The following is a 21,533-nucleotide window of genomic DNA, read 5'->3' on the forward strand; positions in this document are numbered from 1 at the left end:
CCAGGTTATTATAACAACATTCACAATATTCATTTTATCTGCAGCTTCTCTTAAAGCTTTAAGGCAGAAAATAAACTGATTATTTACCTAAATGGTTCAGATTAACAATATTTAGCATCCCTGTTTAAGATTGCACGTGAACCGGTTACACTGTGATCTATGCACGTGCACATGGACGGGATGCCCTGAACGCAGGTATGGAGGGGTCGCTGTGGATGAAACCGGACACCAGAGGGCCCTCCAGCATCACTGTCAGCTTACCCCCACCCCACGCGCACCAGCCACCTCTGGTTTGGGACTGTGGAGACCCACCGAGCTGTGACAGCACCAGGAGGAGGTCATCCATCATCAGAGTCCACATTACATGACAAGAACGAGGACAAGGTCTGTTTATTCATCATGTGGTCAGGCTGGCGCATCGCCGTTACGTCACAGCATTAAATAATTCACATTACATTATACTGCTGTTGTTTCTGACTTTTTCACCCTGTGCTGGAAATTCCTGCATCACAATGACAAGATATTAGGTTTCTCTGCATGTACTTGTTTCTGTTCCTTTCATATTGCTCAGGAAATTAGAGACGATATGCTGCTGTTAGGAATCTGTTTGTGTTTGTTGTATGTTTGTAAATACTTATTGTTTGCACCTCTGGACCTTACAATAAAAGCCTGTGTCTCAATTAGTTAAACCTATGTAAATAATAATAATAATAATAATAATAATAATAATAATAATAATAATAATAATAATAATAATAATAATACATATTTAATGTTTACACTACGATGTTTTATGCTTCAATACGGTTTTAATATTAATTGATAAGTTGAGATTGATTGAAATCACTATTTTATTTATTTATTTAGTGATTTAAATATTTTTGGCCAGGGCACGAGCCAGAGGAAAAAGAAAAGGGGGCGGAGCTGTTCTTTCGCTGACGTCAGAGAGAGAGAGGAATGCGCCGCTAATGACTAAATGACGTCAAGCCAGAGACAGCGATGAACCAACCGGAAGTGGAGCGCGTTAACGTTGATTTAACTTTTAGGTTACTGAGCATTTATAGTCTTTTTATCAACTTTCTTGTCTTTTCACCAAACAACTAAATAATATGAAAAAAATATTATTTGAAATGTAAGAATTTAAAACACTGACCATTACAATTACACATTTAGTCAATTTGAGGTGGAAAAAGTATAATTTTTTTTTGCAATTATTCACGTCAAAACTTTATAACAGAGCCTAACATAACAGGTCTGATATATAACTTTTCTGATCAATAAACCAATCATTTTTCCTAAATACTTTTTAGACAAATTCAAATTAATTCAATTCTTCAACTTTTATGTTATTTTTTCTTACATGTTTTAAATGATTGAAAATAAATAAATACTTAATGCATATTAATTGGTATAGTTTGTTTAGGCTGTTGATCTATTTGCATTTATGTATTTCTAATTCCTTCTTTATTCTTACATATGCATTATTTATTATAATAATAATAATAATAATAATAATAATAATAAATATTATTATTATTATTATTAGCTAATATATTTTTCTCCTCTAAGGACCTAAAGACTTCTTACACAAGTTGAGTTGTGTAAGAAATTTGTCGTTATAGAAATATGTTCATATGTACAAAACGTTTATTTTATTTATTCAATTTTTTTTTCGCTACATTATTTAATTTTCAGGTTATTTTTCTGTTTGTGAATGTCAAAACAACCACGGTCTATTAAACCTATGTATCATCTTTTTCAGCTAAATCTACAAACTCAAACGTCAGAGTAGAGTTTTGGTCACAGTGGAAGAAAACAAAATCAAACGTAGGATGAGCAACCTTTGATAATCATGTCTAAAATTACATTAAATGCTCAAAACAGATAAAATAACGCTGTTGTACATTTACATCTTATTTTAAAATCCTGGACCGGAAGTACTTTGTACCATTGGTGCTGGCTTTTCTCCTCCCAGTCCAAACTGAGAAACGGACGCGCTGGAGAGCAGAGAAGAGGCGCGAGGCTGGACAAATAAACAAACAAGCAAACAAACAAACAGAGCTGAAATGGTGTAAAGGTCGTCCGGCGCGAGCGAGCGCGTGAAGCGACGCGTGAAAGTCCGCAAAGTCCCGCTTTTTGATGCGGTCCTCGCGCAGGCTTGCGCCCATCGCGGACTTACTGGTCTGAACCATGCAGAGGCTGCTGCTCCTGACTCTGGCGTTCAGTTTCCAAACTGGTAAGACTGGGTTTCTTCTTCTGCTTCCAGAAAATGACATGCAGCTGAAAAAGCCTCGTGCAAGGCTTCTCAGCCTGAAATGTGCGCGTGCCGCGGAGAGGGGAGGCATGTAACGTGATTTCAGAGCGCTCCCGCACGCGCCGCAGCGATGGATCACCTTTGACGCGCGCGCTGCTGCGCGTCCTCCACCGCAGACACTGAATGTCACAGTTTTATTTATTTGTAATTTCATGATGAATGTGTGCCCAGAAGCGCGTGTGTGTGAGCGGCAGGAGAGGAGGCCGTGTGCACGCGCGCCTGCCGGGCTAAGTGACCTTTTGCATGTGATCCGGAGCCGGGCTGCGGCGTGGAGCGCGAGGACGTGACGGGAATGACAGGGACGGACACGCGCTGCTCTGCATGCCAGCAGCACCTCCACGCTGCTCCGGCAGCTGATTGGCCCGTCAGTCAGGGGGACCACTGCCGTTTCTCCCCCCTTTTCTCCCCCTTATCACTCCCGCACACCTGCCTCCTGTCCTGACGTCCTACCTGCGCGCAGCTCATTTAAACCATTTCAGCACAAAGAGGTGGTGATGCAGCTGCCCCCCCCCCCCCCCACCCCCTCTCATGCTTTATATACCTGCGGGGGGCCAGGTAGGCTATTGGCTTATGGTAATCACCGCTGTAGCCCGGTTGCTAGGAGACAGGAGGCTGTGGAGAAGAGGAGACAGGATGGATGTAATGTCTCAAAGCTACCTGTTTGATTTGGGAATATCTGCATTCCCCCCCCCCCCCCCCCCCCCACCATCCCACTCTGTCTTCCTTTCCATTGTCTACTCGCCGCTGCTGCTGGGTGGCCGTCCACCACCCCATCATAGGTAGGGGGCGTGTTCAGGGAAGGTATAGGAGAAGGATGATGTCACCGTGTCTGCCAGGCTTTTTGTATGGCGCCGTTTCGCTCAGCATCCAGCCGAGTGGTCGTTGACGAGGACTCTCATAACCACCTACTAACATCCACAAATCTCCCCCTTCCCTCCTTCAGACCCTCTTTAGTCACACATCCTTGTTTGTGGACAACCAGCCAGACAGCCTCTGTACATCTGTGTCCCATCGTCTTTGTTGTGCCGTTGCATGTGTGTAATCTGTCATTACTCCGTGTTGCATTCACAAAACATAAAGATATTTGCTCTCAGAGGCTTTCCCCAAGACAAGATTAGTGGGGCTGGAAATGGGTCTGATTTCGCTCCGAAGATTTAAAAATGATGCAACACATGAAGTGACACATGTGACTTTGGCATTGTCCCATGGAAGCATAAGAGGATGAGATGTAATCCACAGAGGAGGGAAATTATTATCACCTTAGTTTGAGTTTTGGAGCGTTTTTCATCCAAATCAGCTCAGACTTATCTGTTTTATTGTCCATGAATGGTTTCGCAGCACCGCAGGACGGAGTGATTTAGCACCACAGCTTTGTACATATCACCCTGGTGGTGAGTCCCAGGCAAGCAGCGGCATTAACGCAGCTGTTAAACGTTACTACGTAATCAATCACTGAAACTCTCTCCTTTAACTTAGTAATGAGCGTTAGAGGCTTGACCCTGCGGCGCTGCACCTGCACTCGTCCAAACAACCATGGAAAGGATCGCAGAAACAAAGGAAGAGTGCTTTGCTGTGAGAAGCAACTCGCTCGTTGCGCACAGAGCTTTCAGGAAATGGTTGCGATGGCGAACTGCGATGGCGAAGCCTAGCTGGGGCGTTCTGCTCGGAGAATTTGACTCTTTAAGCTCGTTCTGTTTCCAGACGAGGCAATCCTGCAGCGCCTGATGAAGGGCGGAGCGGGCGGCCAACACGTCTGTAACGACGAAGTTTTGTCCGAACACAGTGATTTCTGGAGGTACGCAGAATATTCGTCTTAGGAAGCATTTGTGACCCCAGCAGTCGAAGTGAGAGCTTTGCTTTGTGAGTCGTAGAGGCTTCACTGCGACTTGGATTCAGAGTCCAGGCCGTTACACCATTGAACCCTTCTGCTATTGTCAGTAAGGTGTGTAAATGAAGTCTGGTAGTTCTTTCCTGTCAAGATGGTCGGAGGTCTCACGCAACCTTTTGTCTTAAAGAGACATTACCTACAGTCTCGGCTGAATCTGAGAGAAGCAACACTTTGTGAGTTTTTAACCTTTGCAATGTGTTTCTGACACACTCACATTTATTATATACATTCTGTGGCGTTGCACTGCAGCATCCTGAGGCTGACAAACCTCCCTTTTTCCCTCGAACGCTGCATCACTTTAGCTGAATTTGGTTTGATGGCAACCCGACCAGCAACTGGATGTCAACACAGAAGCTGGTTCGAATGCATGGCCGATTCACCAAAGAAGCCCAACTGGAAATCACTGGAGGAAGAGATGATTAGAAAGAAAGTAACAGAGGAAGTGATTGTCAGACTGACTTTTACCGGCTGAAGAGAGCTCAGAGAAGAGACAGGATGCAAAACCGATACTGAATTAAGGCTTAGGGCAGAAGATGGAAATGCAGACAGAAGGGCAGTTTGGTCATCTCATGCACTGGTTGAACGGTTTGTTATTGAGGGGCTTAGCGGTCCATCACATGATGCAGAAGACGGTGCCGTATCACCCAGGAAGTCAAGCGAAACGCGAAATTCAGCTCAAAACTCTAAACAGCCCATGAGTCAATGAACCGATTTAACAACCATGGCAATGTAAAAGACGCATGGAGGGATGACGGCGTCGACGTATGACGATGTTTGAAAAGGATTTCCCTAATTTTGCACGTAAGCGAGCACAAATGGGCGCTTGGCTTCTTTCAGTTGTTCAAGTTTATGCAAATCAAACTGGATTTAATTATTTTTATGTTGGAAACATTAATCTTTTTAATTAAGTTAATAAAATCCACCCAGTTTCTTTCTTCCCCGTCTGTTTTCACGGGTCACAACCAGTCCTGACAGAAACGAAGCCTTTCGTCCATCTTCTGCGTCGTTATGTGGATCATTTGGTCAGTTTTAGGGACCTTTCTGGATGCGAACTTGACAAAGTAGCACTTTCTGAAACCAAAAGGGGCCACTGTTGGGCAGTATCACTGTTAGTTAATTCATGTTTTACAGTTCAATGTATGCTAAGCCGCCGAGTGATAATAACAGCAATATCATTATTACATCAAAGTCTATAATATATAGAATTTATTTCAATTATGTATTTAGCAGACCTTTAAATAAAAACCAGACAGGTATCAGATCAGTACGCGGTATCCACAGAAAGTAAGTAAAATGTATTCATATGGTACTTTTCACAGATCAAAACCACAAAGTGCTTCAGAACAAGCAAAAATAAAATAAGTCAGAAATATAAAAAGAGCAATTCATCACAAAAGTAGTGAAAAGCTTCATGTAAAAATATTTCTTTAGCTTTAAGGTGCATCTTGTACTACCAGTTGTAGTACAACTCTGCACAGTAAAAACTAGCACATTCAGTGTTTCTAAATGTGTGAAATCATCTGGATTTATCCGTGGTCACAGAGGAAACACAGGGAATCATAAAACTAAAGTCATCCCAGTAAATTCGGACCAGGTATTTCTTTCAGCGTTTAGAGTCAGAACCTGGTCTGGAAAGGCTGACTCTAGACCAGGTGTTCACATTGTCAGCCTCGGTCCAGAGATCCAGGCCGTGAAGTGTTGCTGCCAGGACTCTACGCTCCGGCTCTGAGTCACCAGCCTCAGACGGATTCCTGCGTTGTGCAGGAAGAGTCAAACACATTCGGGGGCTTTTTACACCCAAAGAAAGAAGGGTTTCCTCGGGGGTTGCTTGATCCGCTACTATATTTGTCATTTTAATGACTTAAAAGGCGAGCACGGTAGCTGAAATAAAAATAAAGAATCAGGAAAACCTCATAAAGAACGTAGTCCAATAGTAAAACATTACTAGATTCAAATTTCATTCCCATTTCGTTCCATTTATTCTTGCTACACACAGACAGGAGATTCTGTCCATTAATTCCAAGTTGATTTGCATACGCTCAGCGAGTGGTTGTGCTTTATCTCCTTACAATTAATAAATGAAGAAACATGTCGGTTCCGGTTGGTTCCAGAAACACGGGGGACATATTCGGCCACAATGACCCATAAAACTGCACCTGTGACAGTCGACTCGGCTTCCACCCACTCCGACTCAGACTTGTCAAGCTCCTCCGAGCGCATCACCTCTTACAGAACTATTTATAGTGACAGTGCTTTGTGAAAGTCCACCGTTTTGAAGGCTAACGATCCGTTTGGCGGTGCGATACTGAAGCCTTTCCAGTTCAGAGTGTAGATCTGGAGTGACACGTAGCGAGGCAGAAGTCTGTTTTTAATTTGGATCCCAGCGAGCTGGATGCAGCTCTGCAGCATCCTGCCGTTAATTCAACGAATTCGGGTCATGGTCTTGGTGAATTTGAATGAAGTCTATTTACCGCAAAGCATCTCTAATTGACATTAGCCACTGAAAGCAATCAGTGAACCAGTTGTAAGGCTCCACATGGGGACAGGGTCTGTAATGATACAATGTACGTTTTTTTCGCCTGTTGTTCTCCATGGGGCTCTATTCAGTCGAGAAATTCTTGGCATGGCTATCTTGGCGGGTGTGACATGTTGATTGCCTCTCTGAGCTGATATGTTTGTTTAAGGGCATTCCTTCACACGCGAGTGTCCTATGATGCTTGTTGAAGTGGAGGAGAGGCGGAGAGCCTCTGAAAACCTGGTGGAACCACAGAGGTAGCCTCTTAGCCGGCTAGTTCATGATCAAACTTGCAGTCAGAGATAAATTCCATCAGAAGTGTACACGTTTCTTTCCAGCTAATGTTCATAAGTGAAGCCCCAAGATATAAAGAGTCTGTAATCTGATTGTGTGTGGCAGGCCGGGGGCAAAAAGAAAAAGAGGAGGGGGGTTTGTTTCTTTATGCAGAGCCCACTACGAGCAAAAGAGGAACGCTTTATCACATCTGACTGAATCTATTGGCTGTGTTTTCCGAAACTGCATGGTCACATTCTGCAGCGGGGGACAGTTTGGAGGTGATAGAGGGAAGCAGTTTGGTGGTGAAGTGGACGACGAGGAGAGGGACAAAGAGGGGTAGGGTTGTGGGCAGCTGGGTAAAGCCCCGACTGAGAGTGATTGGACTTTTGTTTTGGTTGTTTGAGAGTTGGGTTGAGGAGGAGGGGCACGTTTGGGATTGTAGTAGTGAAGTAGGTTTGGGTGGATGAAAAGAAAAAGTGAGCCAGGACAGAGAGGAGAGAGGGAGGAGGACGAAAGAGGAGGAGGAGGAGTGGTTGGGAGGCCAGCCGCCCAGAGAAAGGAACTATTACTCAGGCCTCACTGATCCCTCAGTGCGAACAGTGAAGCTGCTCATTCAGACAGAATATGGTCGCGGCCAGTTCAAAGGCTACATTTGGGTTGGAGTTGTGAGTGACCCAAGCCACATCAGAGGTACCAGGGGAGCTCATCCCCTTCCACCCTCCCAGCCGAGGTGAACCTCTTCTGGACTAAACCCCTTGTGTAGGGGCTGGCATGAAATGCGTACAGTACAGAAGACATTAGAAAGTGGCTGTCCTAACACGCAGCTAAAAGACTCCAACATGGAACACGGTTCCAACCCCAAGGAATTATGTGGGAATGTAAACAGTGCAGTCTGCTTATGGCTTCTGCTAATTTCTCTACTTCAAGCAAACCACACGAACAAGGTGTCAAAGTAGAGACTCTGCTAACTACAGAGACGTCTGTCTCATCACTGTGGGACAGAAACTAAAAGCTCGCAGCCACAGTCCCACACCAGGTCATCGCTTTAAGGTTTTCAGATTAAAGTTTTATTCCAGCTCTGATGATGTGTTCCTACAACTCTGCCTTGGTTTGACATCAATCATGAAGGTCCTGCTAGTTTCCTTGAAGATGAAGGTCCTGCTAGTTGCCATAGAGATGAAGGTCCTGCTAGTTTCAGTGGAGATAAAGGCCCTGTTGGTTGTCATGGAGATGTAGGTCCTGCTAGTTTCAGTGGAGATAAAGGCCCTGTTGGTTGTCATGGAAATGAAGGTCCTGCTAGTGGTCATGGAGATGAAGGTCCTGCTAGTTTCAGTGGAGATAAAGGCCCTGTTGGTTGTCATGGAAATGAAGGTCCTGCTAGTGGTCATGGAGATGAAGGTCCTGCTAGTTTCAGTGGAGATAAAGGCCCTGTTGGTTGTCATGGAAATGAAGGTCCTGCTAGTGGTCATGGAGATGAAGGTCCTGCTAGTTTCAGTGGAGATAAAGGCCCTGTTGGTTGTCATGGAAATGAAGGTCCTGCTAGTGGTCATGGAGATGAAGGTCCTGCTAGTTTCAGTGGAGATAAAGGCCCTGTTGGTTGTCATGGAAATGAAGGTCCTGCTAGTGGCCATGGAGATGAAGGTCCTGCTAGTTTCAGTGGAGATAAAGGCCTTGTTGGTTGTCATGGAGATGAAGGTCCTGCTAGTGGTCATGGAAATGAAGTTCCTGCTAGTTTCCATGGAGATGAAGGTCCCGCTAGTTTCCATGGAGATGAAGGCCTTGCTAGTTTCCATGGAAATGAAGGTCCTGCTAGTTTCCATTGAGATGAAGGGTTTTATAGTGAGGTTTTCTCTTCCCATTATAAACTATGTAGGGCTTCATGTCCTTCTGGGCCCTCGTGGTGTTTCCAAGATGAATGTGGGGTTTCTCCTGGATTCCATTCCATTATCTTCACCAGCCGACGGTTTCCTGAGATATTCACTTGGTATCACTTGAAAATTGCTCGTATTCCCTTGTTTACCTCTACTGTAGCACAGTGACTTTACTCATTTCTAGTTCCATGTTCTACTGTGTTCTAGTGGAATTTACTCTGACACAGGAACACATATTCTGATTCTGACACCTCTGTATCAATCTAACATTTCTGCTTTCTGTAGACACCATGATTATTCCTACATCCCTTGCAGTCGTTAAAATAAACGTAATTAGTTTCGCGTCGTCGTTTCAGTCAGGAAGCAGAGGAACAGGCCTCGTATTGAATGACCGTTAATCTGCGTCACTGTTAACTTTCTTTTGCACTTTTTTGACTCTTCCCAAAATGATCCTTTTTCTGCTTACCAAAGTGCATTCCTTTCCCCTCTCTGTCCCCTCCTGGACTTTTTCTGTTTTTTCACAATGCCCCCCTCCCTCCCAGTCCACCTCCTCCTCCACCAGCAGCAGTACTCCTTCTCTTTCCATCTACCCCTTCCTCTTCTCTGGCTGTCTAATAAGTTCCAGATGTGGTTCTTGCATTCCTCTGGTCGGTGGAGAGAGAAAGAGGAGAGAGGAGGCGGGGAGGGTGGGTGCATGAGTTGGGGGAGGCTGTGGGGGGAGGGGACAGGAGGAGAAGCACATGAATTAAAACAGGGAGCACATGATGAGGAGGACGAGCCTGTGTGCCATGGCACACGAACGGGAAAACATGCACACGCTTTCTGTGTTTCAGAGTCTTGTAACCTCAAAAGTTTTGGGACATTCTCCTCTTCGTCCTCGTCTCCCCCCTCCTCCTCTTCCTCACCCCCTCCCTCGGCAGGAATGTGGCTGACGCTGATGATGTCACTTCATTTCTCCGCTCTCCCAGTTCGCTCTGCTCCTCGGCAGGAACAGGGGCTGAGACGGAGAGATTCGACATGCTCCATCCATCGTCCCTTTATGATAACAGCATTCGGGTCAGCCGTCTGACTAAATCGGTTACCACAGTGCCGCAACGCTCGCCGTCCCCCTTGTCGTGTAATATAGCAGCCTGCAGGCTACATTGCGGCGGACCACAAATAATGAGTGAGCCTCATCTCGTAGCAGCAATAATCATCAATGGCTTTGAAGTCTAGTCATTAGAGCAATGCTTTGCAGATGCATAGTTTTGTCAGAGACTGATTCTGTCGACTGACTTCTGTGACCGGGAGGCACAGCTTACCTTTAACCCAGCGTAACCCAGTTGGTGGAAGCAGATCTCACTAAAGGCTTATTTATTCTTTACAGAGCCCTTTTCTCAGTCTTCTGTGTCCTTTTGGGGCATATTTTGGTCTGTCTTCAGAGAGCTTTTGAGGACATGGCTCGATGTAGGAAACAGAGCAGTACTACCAGAAACCATGGGGGGCAGTGTTGCGCCACATACTGCATGTATAGCCAGCAGAAGGGACAAAGAAGAGAAGCTGTGTTGTATTTCATGGTGGCACAGACCACCGCAGTCTGCTGTTCTGCCTCTTTTTGTCTTTTAGAAAATGTTGTCATGTTTATTGTTGAAGCTGACTCTAGACATTCGTGGCTGTTTTTGTATGAAAATAAAGCATACATAAGGTGTTAGATTAAAGTCTGTTTGATGTAAAATACATTCTGAGGCCTCATGAAGGTGAACTGATGAACTGACTTACCTAAAGATCTAATCTTTAGGAAAGTCTCAAACCTGTGCTTCCTTTCTGTAGTTTAGAAACGACCCAGCTTCAGAGTAACTGGACTCCAGTTGAACCCAACGGAGCTGGTTGCTGTTGGCGTTGTTGAAACTTTGTCACAACAACATGAAAAAAACGTGTTTTTGATCCGAATCCTGGTCCGTTTGCTCGGAAAATTCGCTTTGTTTGGGGAATTCTGTAAATACGCAAACAAATTCAGATTTTTCTATATCTGATTAGGATCAGAGTTTGTTTACTTTGTTTAAAGCTCTTTGACACTGACTGAGTCCCTGCATCTGTTGCACATTATAATCATTGATGGAAAATGTTCCACAGTTTCTCTGAAGTTTCCTTCAAACAGGAGATCTGTTGAAATTTTTGTAAAACAGAACAGAAAAGACATAAAAATGCTGTTTTTATGCAAATGAAAACAAGATTTTTCTTCATCATGACCAGGAGTATCAAAATGTTTACAGATTGATGCTTCATTGATGTTGAGGTCATTGATGCCTTTATTGTTCAGCCTAAAAACTGGAAAATGTTTTATTTTCTTTTTGGCAATAATAAGAAGAAGTAATGTTTTTTTTGTAAATGGTTCCAAAGACAGTTAACAGGAAATGTGATGGGATGCACTGAAGATTTATTTCCACAAAGTTTTAATAACATTTAAGTCACTGAAAAATGTGGTCAACTAAACAGTTGTGCACTGCAGACAGTTCAAGGGTTAAAATTAAGTTTTCAGACTCTTTTGATTGCAATTTATTTTTTAAACATTAAAAACATTCAAATTTAAAAAAGTATTTTTTTTTATCAGTATTGTAATAAAACCCTCTTTGTGAATGTTTATAGCTGGAATTAATCTGCAGTAACATCTGATTTGTGGGGGTCAGTGTGACCAAATCTCGTCCTTCGCCTTTGGTTGTCTACGTGGAGCGGTACTGACGGCAGTGTAAAAACGGAGTGCCTGGACGATGGATAACGCCAACACAGTTCTGAGGACGTCCATGCTGTTGGAAACAAGGTCGCACATGTAACGTCATGCTCTTTTTTGTTGCAGACGTTACAGACCCTAAAACCCCGGATATATATGTCCACATGCAGACAAGTTTTTGCAAATCTTCCGTTTGGTCAGAGGTTTTTAAAAGAAAGGTTTTTGATGCATAAATCTGGGATTTGGTGTGGATGACTGCCCAAACCTCAGAAAAATATCTTGGTTTTGTGAGTTACCTGCTACGTGTGGACAAGGCCTTAGTAACCAGTATTTTGGTCCACGTCAGAACTTTTAAAAGCAAAAGTGTCTCCAGAAAACAGATACAGCCCAGTTTTCTCGTCAGCTTCGGCATCTGCTGCAGCTTCCCTCTCTGAACCGTCTGTTTTCACCGCTCAACAAACGGTTCTCCTTGCAGATACGTTCAGTACGTTGAGTCCCATTCAAACCGCTTCCCACTGCCCCATGTTCCCAGTACTGTTTAAACTGGTGTTTGTGGTGAGATTGTTGGAAATTCCTGCATTTTTGTGGCATGTCTTGGTAGAAAACATGCAAACGTCACCTGTCTGTGAGGCAGCCATGCTAACTGCTGTCATATCATTATTTATCTCCTGGTTACATCATGTTGCATTCAAGGCATGCTGTTAAAGACTTGACGGTGTAGTGGTCCATATCCGTGATCTCACGCCAGCCTCGCTGCTTTCTAGCTGTTTGGTGTGTTTGTTATCGGCCTCCTCTTCATAGCGACAGTTACCGCTGCTGGTGAGATTGCCACAGGGCTCTGAGTGAATATTGCTGCACTCCAGGAGGTCAAGACCCCCAGCTTTTATGGGATGGTTTAAGTAACAGATGACATTGCAGTACATCCCAATAAAATGAGACCGCACCGGATTGAATTAAAGCAGACCTTGAAAGGGGTGATCTATCGATGGAGCGCTACTGCTGGATTCCATCTACTGCTGCCTGATGTGGGTTGGAGGAGCTCCACCTCATGGTGCGGTTGCTTAAAGGCGGAGTGGCTTCAGGAATGGGGTTGCCGGCCACAATCGATGGGGAACCACTGCTGGGAATTATAGATTCATTTTGATATTGATTGTGCCAGTTGCATTCAGTGGCGACTCACGTGCTGCGAGCTCCACGCTGCACTGCTGCAGAGAGGCAGCTTGATGTGTATTATATCCCCTTGTTCGAGCTTATCCAGAGGACAGCTATTGTTAGTTCTGGTCACCCTTGGTAACAGCAACGTATTCTTTGTCCACCGCTCGGCATGTTTGGTGCACAAAGGCTGCCGGATTACCAACGACGGGCCTTTCCACAGCTTGGACTATATTCATGTGGCCGTACTGTGTCAGATGCATCGTTGGTGAATTATCATATTACCCACCACTGATTCTGGGGTTGCTATGGCCACTGTGTCTGTCATTGTGTCAGTGGTCCTCACTGACTGTAGCCATGGCAACCGTGTCTGTAGCAGAGGTTTTGGAACATATAAAGCTCTTCAGATGTGAAATGAGCGCATGAGAATGGATGGATAGCACACTCACACGTTCATGGGAAAGTGGGATGCACACCTATGCAGGAACGTTGTTCTTCCCAACACATTCACGTTTCTACAGCAACAGTTTTCATAATGATAAGAGGAGGGAGGTAAGACTGAAGGAAAAGGAGCTTTGAAGGTAAAAAGGTGGAAGGTGGAGAAGTAAGACGGCTGCTAGACAAAAGGAAGTGTGCAGGGAATGAAAAAATGCCGCGACAGAGCTTGCTAACTGTTTGGAGGAAGAGGAGGAGGACGGCAAGGTGAGGCGACGGAGGAAGGGAGTGAACGGGAACACAATGCAGCAAACAAAGGAAGGAGTCTCTGGGTCTTTCTCCTTCTGGCTCCTTCTCCTCCACCTCCGGGGAGACACCTTTGTGTTTGACTGACATGGTGTCGGCAAGCTCAGTGGGTCGCCTCCTTTCACTCTCTGCCTCCTCTTGCTCGTTTCTATGGCGCTGTCGTCATGGTGATGGGTTATTATGGCCATCCTGCCAGGCGGCCATGTTGTGTTGAGGAGACAGGCACAGGTGGTAGAGTTCCCACAGAAGACGGACTAGTTAAAGAATCTGCCGACGTGCATGGAGACAGTTTAACCCTGAACACCCCAGGCCATTTTTCTATTTCTGGTATTTCTGTATTTTTTTTTTTTTAATGTAAAAATGCATCTAGAACTCCAGCCGTTTTAACCCCAGTCAGCATGCAGACGTGACGCTTCCATGCAGACGTGATGTTTCCATGCAGACGTGATGTTTCCATGCAGAAGTGATGTTTCCATGCAGACATGACATTTTCATGTAGACATGACGTTTCCATGCAGACGTGACGTTTCCATGCAGACATGATGTTTCCATGCAGACGTGACGTTTCCATGCAGACGTGATGTTTCCATGCAGACATGATGTTTACCTGCAGACATGACGTTTCCATGCAGACGTGACGTTTCCATGCAGACGTGACGTTTCCATGCAGACGTGACATTTTCATGCAGACGTGATGTTTCCATGCAGATGTGACGTTTCCATGCAGACATGATGTTTCCATGTAGACGTGATGTTTTCGTGCAGACGCGATGTTTCCATGCAGACGTGACGTTTCCCTGAAGACGTGACGTTTTCATGCAGACGTGACGTTTCCATGCAGACGTGATGTTTCCATGCAGACGTGATGTTTACCTGCAAACATGACGTTTCCATGCAGACGTGACATTTTCATGCAGACGTGATGTTTCCATGCAGACATGATGTTTCCGGGCAGAGGTTATGTTATCATGCAGACGTGATGTTTCCCTGCAGACGTGATGTTTCCCTGCAGACTTGACGTTTTCATGCAGACGTGACGTTTCCATGCAGACATGACGTTTTCATGTAGACATGACGTTTCCATGCAGACGTGACGTTTCCATTGAGACTTGATGTTTTCATGCAGATGTGACGTTTCCATGCAGACATGACGTTTCCATTGAGACTTGATGTTTCCATGCAGACGTAATGTTTCCATGCAGACGTGATGTTTCCATGCAGACGTAATGTTTCCATGTAGACATGACGTTTCCATGCAGACATGATGTTTCCATGCAGACGTGAGTTTCCATGCAGACGGGACATTTCCATGCAGACATGAAGTTTTCATGTAGACGTGACGTTTCCATGCAGACGTGACGTTTCCATGCAGACGTGATGTTTCAATGCAGACGTGAGTTTCCATGCAGACGTGACGTTTCCATGCAGACATGACGTTTTCATGTAGACATGACGTTTCCATGCATACGTGATGTTTCCATGCAGACGTAATGTTTCCATGCAGACGTGATGTTTCCATGCAGACGTGATGTTTCAATGCAGACGTGAGTTTCCATGCAGACGTGACGTTTCCATGTAGACATGACGTTTTCATGTAGACATGACGTTTCCATGCAGACGTGACGTTTCCATGCAGACGTGATGTTTCAATGCAGACGTGAGTTTCCATGCAGACGTGACGTTTCCATGCAGACATGACGTTTTCATGTAGACATGACGTTTCCATGCATACGTGATGTTTCCATGCAGACGTAATGTTTCCATGCAGACGTGATGTTTCCATGCAGACGTGATGTTTCAATGCAGACGTGAGTTTCCATGCAGACGTGACGTTTCCATGTAGACATGACGTTTTCATGTAGACATGACGTTTCCATGCAGACGTGATGTTTCCATGGAGACGTGACGTTTCCATGGAGACTTGATGTTTTCGTGCAGATGTGACGTTTCCATGCAGACGTGATGTTTCCATGCAGACGTGACGTGATGTTTCAGCCTCAGCTGTCAGATTCTGAGGCTACAATGATGTAAAATGAATGAATGAATAGATAAAGCAGCATAAAGAGCAACCAGAAAAAGAAAACAGAAGTTCTCATCTGCACATCATTCTCTCATGTCTGAAACACATACACAACACACACCGTTTCCATGCTTCCACACGTCTTCCTGCTACTATCTACCTGCTGTCCTCACTGCAGCACCTCCACCTCAGCTGCATCCCAAACGTCTTCTTGGCTTTATTCCAGCCATAGAGGATCATTATTTTCCTGCTTTTCTCATCACTTGTTGATCTTTGGCTGCTCCTGATTGGACGTTACTGTCAGTTTAAGCTCTCTGATTGGTGGAAAGTCTGACAGGAAGTGTCTTCATCATCATGTCCAGGTGAAAATAAAGGTCTCTTAGCAACATGGTGGTGATGGTGATGAAGATGTCTGGATTGTAAATCCATGTTGGGTTTAAGTATCCATCAGAGTTTCACACTACTGTTCCTGACGGCAGAGGAAGTGAACCTCTGGGAGGGATGATGGAGGTTGAAGAGTTAATAATAAAATCTGGTTTTATTTCTTTGTGTTAAAAATATTTTATTATTATTGAAAATAGAGGTCTCTTAGCAACATGGGATGGTGATGATTTTCATTCTGAAAATGTGATGAACGGTTGGGTTTTTGTGGTTCAGATTGTGGATTTTCCATCTAGAGTCTGAATAAACACAACATTTTATGGCTGGATTGTCAACCTTCTGGACGGATAGAAATGCTGGAAAACATTGATCATATATCCATCAGCGTTTATCCCACAGAGCTCCACAGTCCCGTTGCAGAGACACTGATGGCACTGACACGTGCCGACCATCTAGTGGCGTATAAAGGGTTAAATCTAAAAAGGTTTTACGTTTTTAATCTGTTAATTAATCAAGTCATTTCACTTTAATAAGATTTTAAAGTGAATCTTTTTTTATTGGTTGAACAAAAATGTTTTTTTACGATGATATGAATCCTGATATGCGAACGTGAAGTAGCGTCTTTGATTATTTCGACGACGCACATTTCCGTCTATGCCACAGAAAATCAGCCTTGCAGGGATGAAAACATTTTATGTCGTAAATGAAATGAAACTCAGAAATGGAAACTCTGCATCTGTTGAAGAGCCGCCATGAACAGCAGAAAGGTGGAGTTGGTGCTGCATGACTCCCGTGGCTGCAACTTTGTCCTGAAACAATGATGTCATCCTCTATCACACCTCGCAGCCTGGTGTCTGTGGACCTCGCCGTCTCTTTGTTCTCTCCACCCCCCCTCCACCGCATCCCATTTTCAGGGCTTCACAGCTCCGACGTGTCGGCCACACGCAGCGGGGATGTGGAATTAGACAGATAACAAAATCAATTTGGAGCAACGGTGAAAAGAGTGAGAGGAACGCGGCGAGCCCGGCGCTGGCTGCCTGCTGGAGCGAGGATGAGGTCATTGAAAAATCTTTTTTTTTGTCAGAAAAATGGTTGTACCAAACACATGGGAGGGTTTCATCAGACACACACATGCACATCAGCAGGTTCACGCGCAGACACGCTTGGACACAAAACTTTCTTTTTCTTTTTTGGGCTGTTCATTTACACGTCAGCTGTTGCTATGGTGACGCCATTCTGTGATCCAGCTGGGGCGAGGGATTGGCTGGAGACGAGTGAGAGGCAGAGGAAGGCGGGTGGACTTTTGTGGTGGGGCACAGAAAGGTACGGCGAGATAATTAAATGGATGCGTAACAATCCATACTGGTGGCATTTTCTGATTCCGTGAGCCTGAAGGGCGACTAGTGGACGTTTCCCACATGGCATCACTACCCACAATCCCCTGTCCCGCGCAGCCAGCTGATGCAAGCCTGCATCTGAAGGGTGAAAATGAAGCTCACAGCCTTCCTGCAGCACGCTCACCTAAAATAGCTGCAAAGCACGCGTTCTCCCTGAGTTTCCAGCAGCAAATTGACGGTTCATTAACGTGCTATTAAAACAGCATCACATGACGCGAGAGCTGCTGGGGGGGGGCTCATGTGGCTGTTCGGTGACTCAGTGTGCTGCTCGCCGTTGGCTTTGTGTCTGCTTTAACAAGAGGCTGGTGTCTCGGTGTCTGCCAGGGCTGTTGTCCCCGCTCCCAGATTAATCCTAATCCCCTTTCCAACTTTGACTAGGGTTGCACTTAATCCTGGACCGCGCTGAGACCCATTCCCAGCGGAGATGAAGATGCTCAGCTGGCTCGGTGTTTCGCTCCAAGTTGTGGCGTAATCCGTGTTCCGGAAACCGCCTGTGTGTGTGTTGATTACATGTTTGGGGTTCAGAGTGGTTGTGTTTGTGTGTGTGTTGACAGGAAATGGTTAGCCCGTGTGGCGAAGGCGAGGTCATCCGTGCTGCCTGTTTTTGTTCGGCGTGCGTGTCCATGTGCATGTGGTCATGGTCGTGGCCCTTCTGTGACCATCGTCTTTTGGCGTGGACGGGCAGCTCGGAGTCTCTCGTGGTGTCTTGGGGATCGGTGACTCAAGGAAATCAGGACACACTCTAAATTTGTCACTGCAGCATAACCCACATACTGAAAGAATACATCTCCCTCACACACTCTCCCCTGCCTTGCCTCGTCTCTGTGTGTGGATCTTTAAACACGCAGACACATACACCCATGTTGACAAGTGTTAACTGGATAATATGGAAATCAGAAGGCGAGGAGCACATGTTTAAATGAGTCAGTGTTTTCAGTCCTCAGCCTTTGCATGGCTGTTTTCTCTGCAGAGTGTAGCCTCAGCTCAGGAGCATTCAGTTCGGATCATGTTGTTACGCTTTACGGAGGCAGTTGAGGGAATACCTCCAGCTAGCATCCGGGGCGGTGGAGGAAAGGATTTGTTTGCCCTCAGGCTGCTGTCGAGGTTGCAAGGTAGTTCAAACCCAGAGAAACTCTGGAGACACTTTAGACATCTCAGAAAGGGCTTTTTAAGCTTTTTCTGTCGGTAATAAACCAGACTCTACTCTTCTAGAAATTCAAGTTTTGTCCAATTACTATCAAGATATACCTTTGTAGTGCCTGTCTTCACCTTTTGTTAGAGGGTTTTTCAGCAACTTTTACGTGTCTTGTTGTGTATTTGTTGTCGACCTGACGTTTTATGATTCGTCTTTTTTAGCCTGATCATATCATATCAGTTACAGGCCCCTTTATTAGGTTCAACTGCCTGTTCACACAAATATCTAATCAGCCAATCAGCCAGTCTCCAGTTCAGCTCCACATTCACATGGAAGGATCAGAATCTGCTGGGAACATCATGACAACATGGATCCATCCTGCCGTCAGGACCAGCGCTTCAGGCTGCTGCCGATGCAATGATGGGGGGCGTCTTTAGTCCACATAGTGTCAACATGTCATGGCTTAACCACCACAGCCCACCTGAGTATTGTTGCATCCCGCAGGATGATGCACCGTGTCACAAAGATCACATCATCTCCCGCAAGAGAAACCGCAGGGAACTTTGCGTAAAGAAACTCACCAGTTTATATCAGCAGCAATTGAATGCAGAGAGACAGACAGCATGTTCTTTATTTTTCTTTTATGTAACTTATATTTAACCTGGTAAAATCAGCTGAGAACAGTTTCTCATTTGCAGTAATGACCTGGCAGGAGACCCCAGCGATCTGCTAACAGTCCTCAGCCCCTCAGTCCTGTCGGTAACCGCTGATCTGGTCGGTGATACATTTTAGAAAACTGCTGTGAGAAAACAAACTCACAGCAGACCCTGACAAGCTTCTTCTGACAGCTGTAAGAAATGCTTCACCTGGATCAGCTCTAACTTATGCTTTATCTGAAAGGAAGGTTGTCACGTCATGTCGATCATTCCTGGAGTCAAAATGGACGATCTGGGAGCCTGAAGTCTGAACGCGAACTCTGACCAGGGATCTTGGCCATGAAGGGATCCAAATGGAAACAGAGGAATTTGAGTTGTGTTTTAGATTTTACTGGAGAGGCTGAAACTAAAGAAATCTGAATTTTCCTCTTGGTTCCAGTCAGAACGCTTCCCTGCGGAGGTTAAACCCTGAAATGACATCTGGAAAGAGTCGTTTTCCCTTTTTCACTTTGAGAGATGATCCTGCATTTGTCAGCGTGATGAAAGGTGAAAGAAGACAGCTGTAGTGCATCATCCTGTGCAGGTGAAAGACAGCTCCAGGGATCCTGGTGGAACCGGAAGCCATCCAGGCCTTCATGCGTTTGGGATGTGATAGCAGATAAGATCACTGTGTTTTCATGTAGCGGTTTACAGAACTACAGCCGGCAGTATCTCTGGACTTTTAAAGGTTCCAAGGGTCAGGCTAATACTGGGAGCCTGTACTGGGATCCTGTAAAGTCCGGTGAACCGTGGTTCAGGCGGTCATCCAGAGGGGCCAACGAGAGGCTGCGTTTGGCACCTGACCTGGTTAAACTTTCAATCCTTTGTGAGTAAACTTTGCGCTGGTTTTGATGGCTGCAGAGATGGACCTGCTTCGATACAGATCTACGCAGCTCCTCCAGTTTTAAAGCTTCTGCCAGGTCCCGACTGGCGTGAACAGCATGAAATCCGCCGGCAGCTGCAGCCTGAAGGCCAAAGACCGTCCACCATCCTCCTGGCTGCTGGTTGGAGTTAGAAAACTGTCACTGACCCATCTGTAACCTTCACCACATTTTACACACCTGACGTTTAAATTCTTCATCATGTTTTAAATCACAGCGAGAAAAAAGTCCCAAATGTGAAGCAGGAAAACTGGACGCTCCCATTTTTGTGATTCTTTTTCTCAAGATTTGCAGGAAAAGACTTCATAACCGCCTCATCTCTGCTCTCTTTGTTGCTTTGTTTATTCCATTCACTGGCTCATCCGCTGAATGGCGCCATTCCTCAGGGAGCAAATTAAGGTGTAAATTTTTGGAGGTAGTTGAGCACCGAGTTATTCTAGGTATGCATGCTGCAAAGCGCCATCTGCATCCGATTCCCTCTTCCCTTTGTATCCTCACACACACACACACACACTTCCTCTTCATCTTCAGAATATTAATGTGCTGCACTGTCAGGAGCCGTTGTTGTAATTTGGTATGGAAATCTTTTTTGCATGAGCGGGTTCTTTTGTTTTTATCGGGCATATTCTACCTCTGCACATCACGGTAAACATGACATGATGGGAGAAGGGAGGGAGAAAGTGCATGCTGCCTTTACAGAAAAAGAGGCCGAACGTGAGAGATAGGGACCGCGGGTCATGTCGGGGGAGCGGGAGGTAGGCAGGAGAGGCATATGGCAGTTGTTAAAAAAAGACAGAGATGGGAACCTTTGGAGGAGGGCTGGAGGGCTCCGAGGGAGTGTTGTGAGGGCACGAGAGAGGTAGATGGGGAGGGTAACAGGAGGGTAAAAACAGTGACAAGATTAAAAAAAGTGGAGAGGACAAGTGAGAGATGTAAATGGCAGAAGGTGAAGAAAAAAGGATGGAGGGAAAAAGTGAGAGAAGAGTGGTGGGTGACTGAGGGAACGAGAGAGATGGAGGGAGAAAGTGCTGGAGGGGTGATATTTAATGTGATAAATGAGTTGTGACAGTCCGCCTCTAACCCCCTTCCAACCAGCAAGGAGGAGGAACACAGAAATAGAAAGCATTATGGCTAAAAGGACATACACTACTCCATTATATATGTATATAGAAAGAAAGGAGCGTGTACGTGGCGGAGGGAAGGAGCGGCGGCGGCAAATCAGGGCCGCCAAGAAGGACCTTCATAGACAACATTATAGAAGAAGAAAGTGAAGGAGGCGAGTGGCGTTGCATACATATAGCCTGTAAAAGCAGCGAGGGAGGAAGGACATCCAGCCTCATGGAGGGAGGAGAGGAGCGAGGCGGGGGGGGGGTGCACTGCAGCAGCGGGTTAATGATCTGCTGGATGAGATTCTTGGAAATAACAAGTTGGAGAAAAAGGAAAATGAAAGCCAGAAGTAAATCCTCCCCAGTGATTGCCTCTCGTCTATTCCACTGGTGTCGTGCCTTCAAGGGACTGCTAATTACAACGTGTTATCACCCAGCGTGGAGGAGGGGGGGG

At 45.4% G+C, this 21,533-nt stretch overlaps 1 protein-coding gene across 3 annotated transcripts in view; it reads left to right on the forward strand.

Annotated features, from left to right (window-relative positions):
- The first annotated feature begins 1,995 nt into the window (after window positions 1-1,995).
- Window positions 1,996-21,533, forward strand: part of kirrel1a (kirre like nephrin family adhesion molecule 1a) — a 64,908-nt gene continuing 45,370 nt past the window's right edge. For all 3 annotated transcript variants that reach the window (XM_079257385.1, XM_079257386.1, XM_079257387.1), the window contains exon 1: window positions 1,996-2,236. In XM_079257385.1, the coding sequence (XP_079113511.1) occupies window positions 2,191-2,236 (46 nt within the window). In that variant the 5' untranslated portion in view covers window positions 1,996-2,190. The remainder of the gene's footprint in view (window positions 2,237-21,533) is intronic.

The sequence above is a fragment of the Telmatherina bonti genome (genome assembly GCF_933228915.1).
Source record: "Telmatherina bonti genome assembly, chromosome: 18".
In the NCBI taxonomy this organism is placed as follows: Eukaryota; Metazoa; Chordata; class Actinopteri; order Atheriniformes; family Telmatherinidae; genus Telmatherina; species Telmatherina bonti.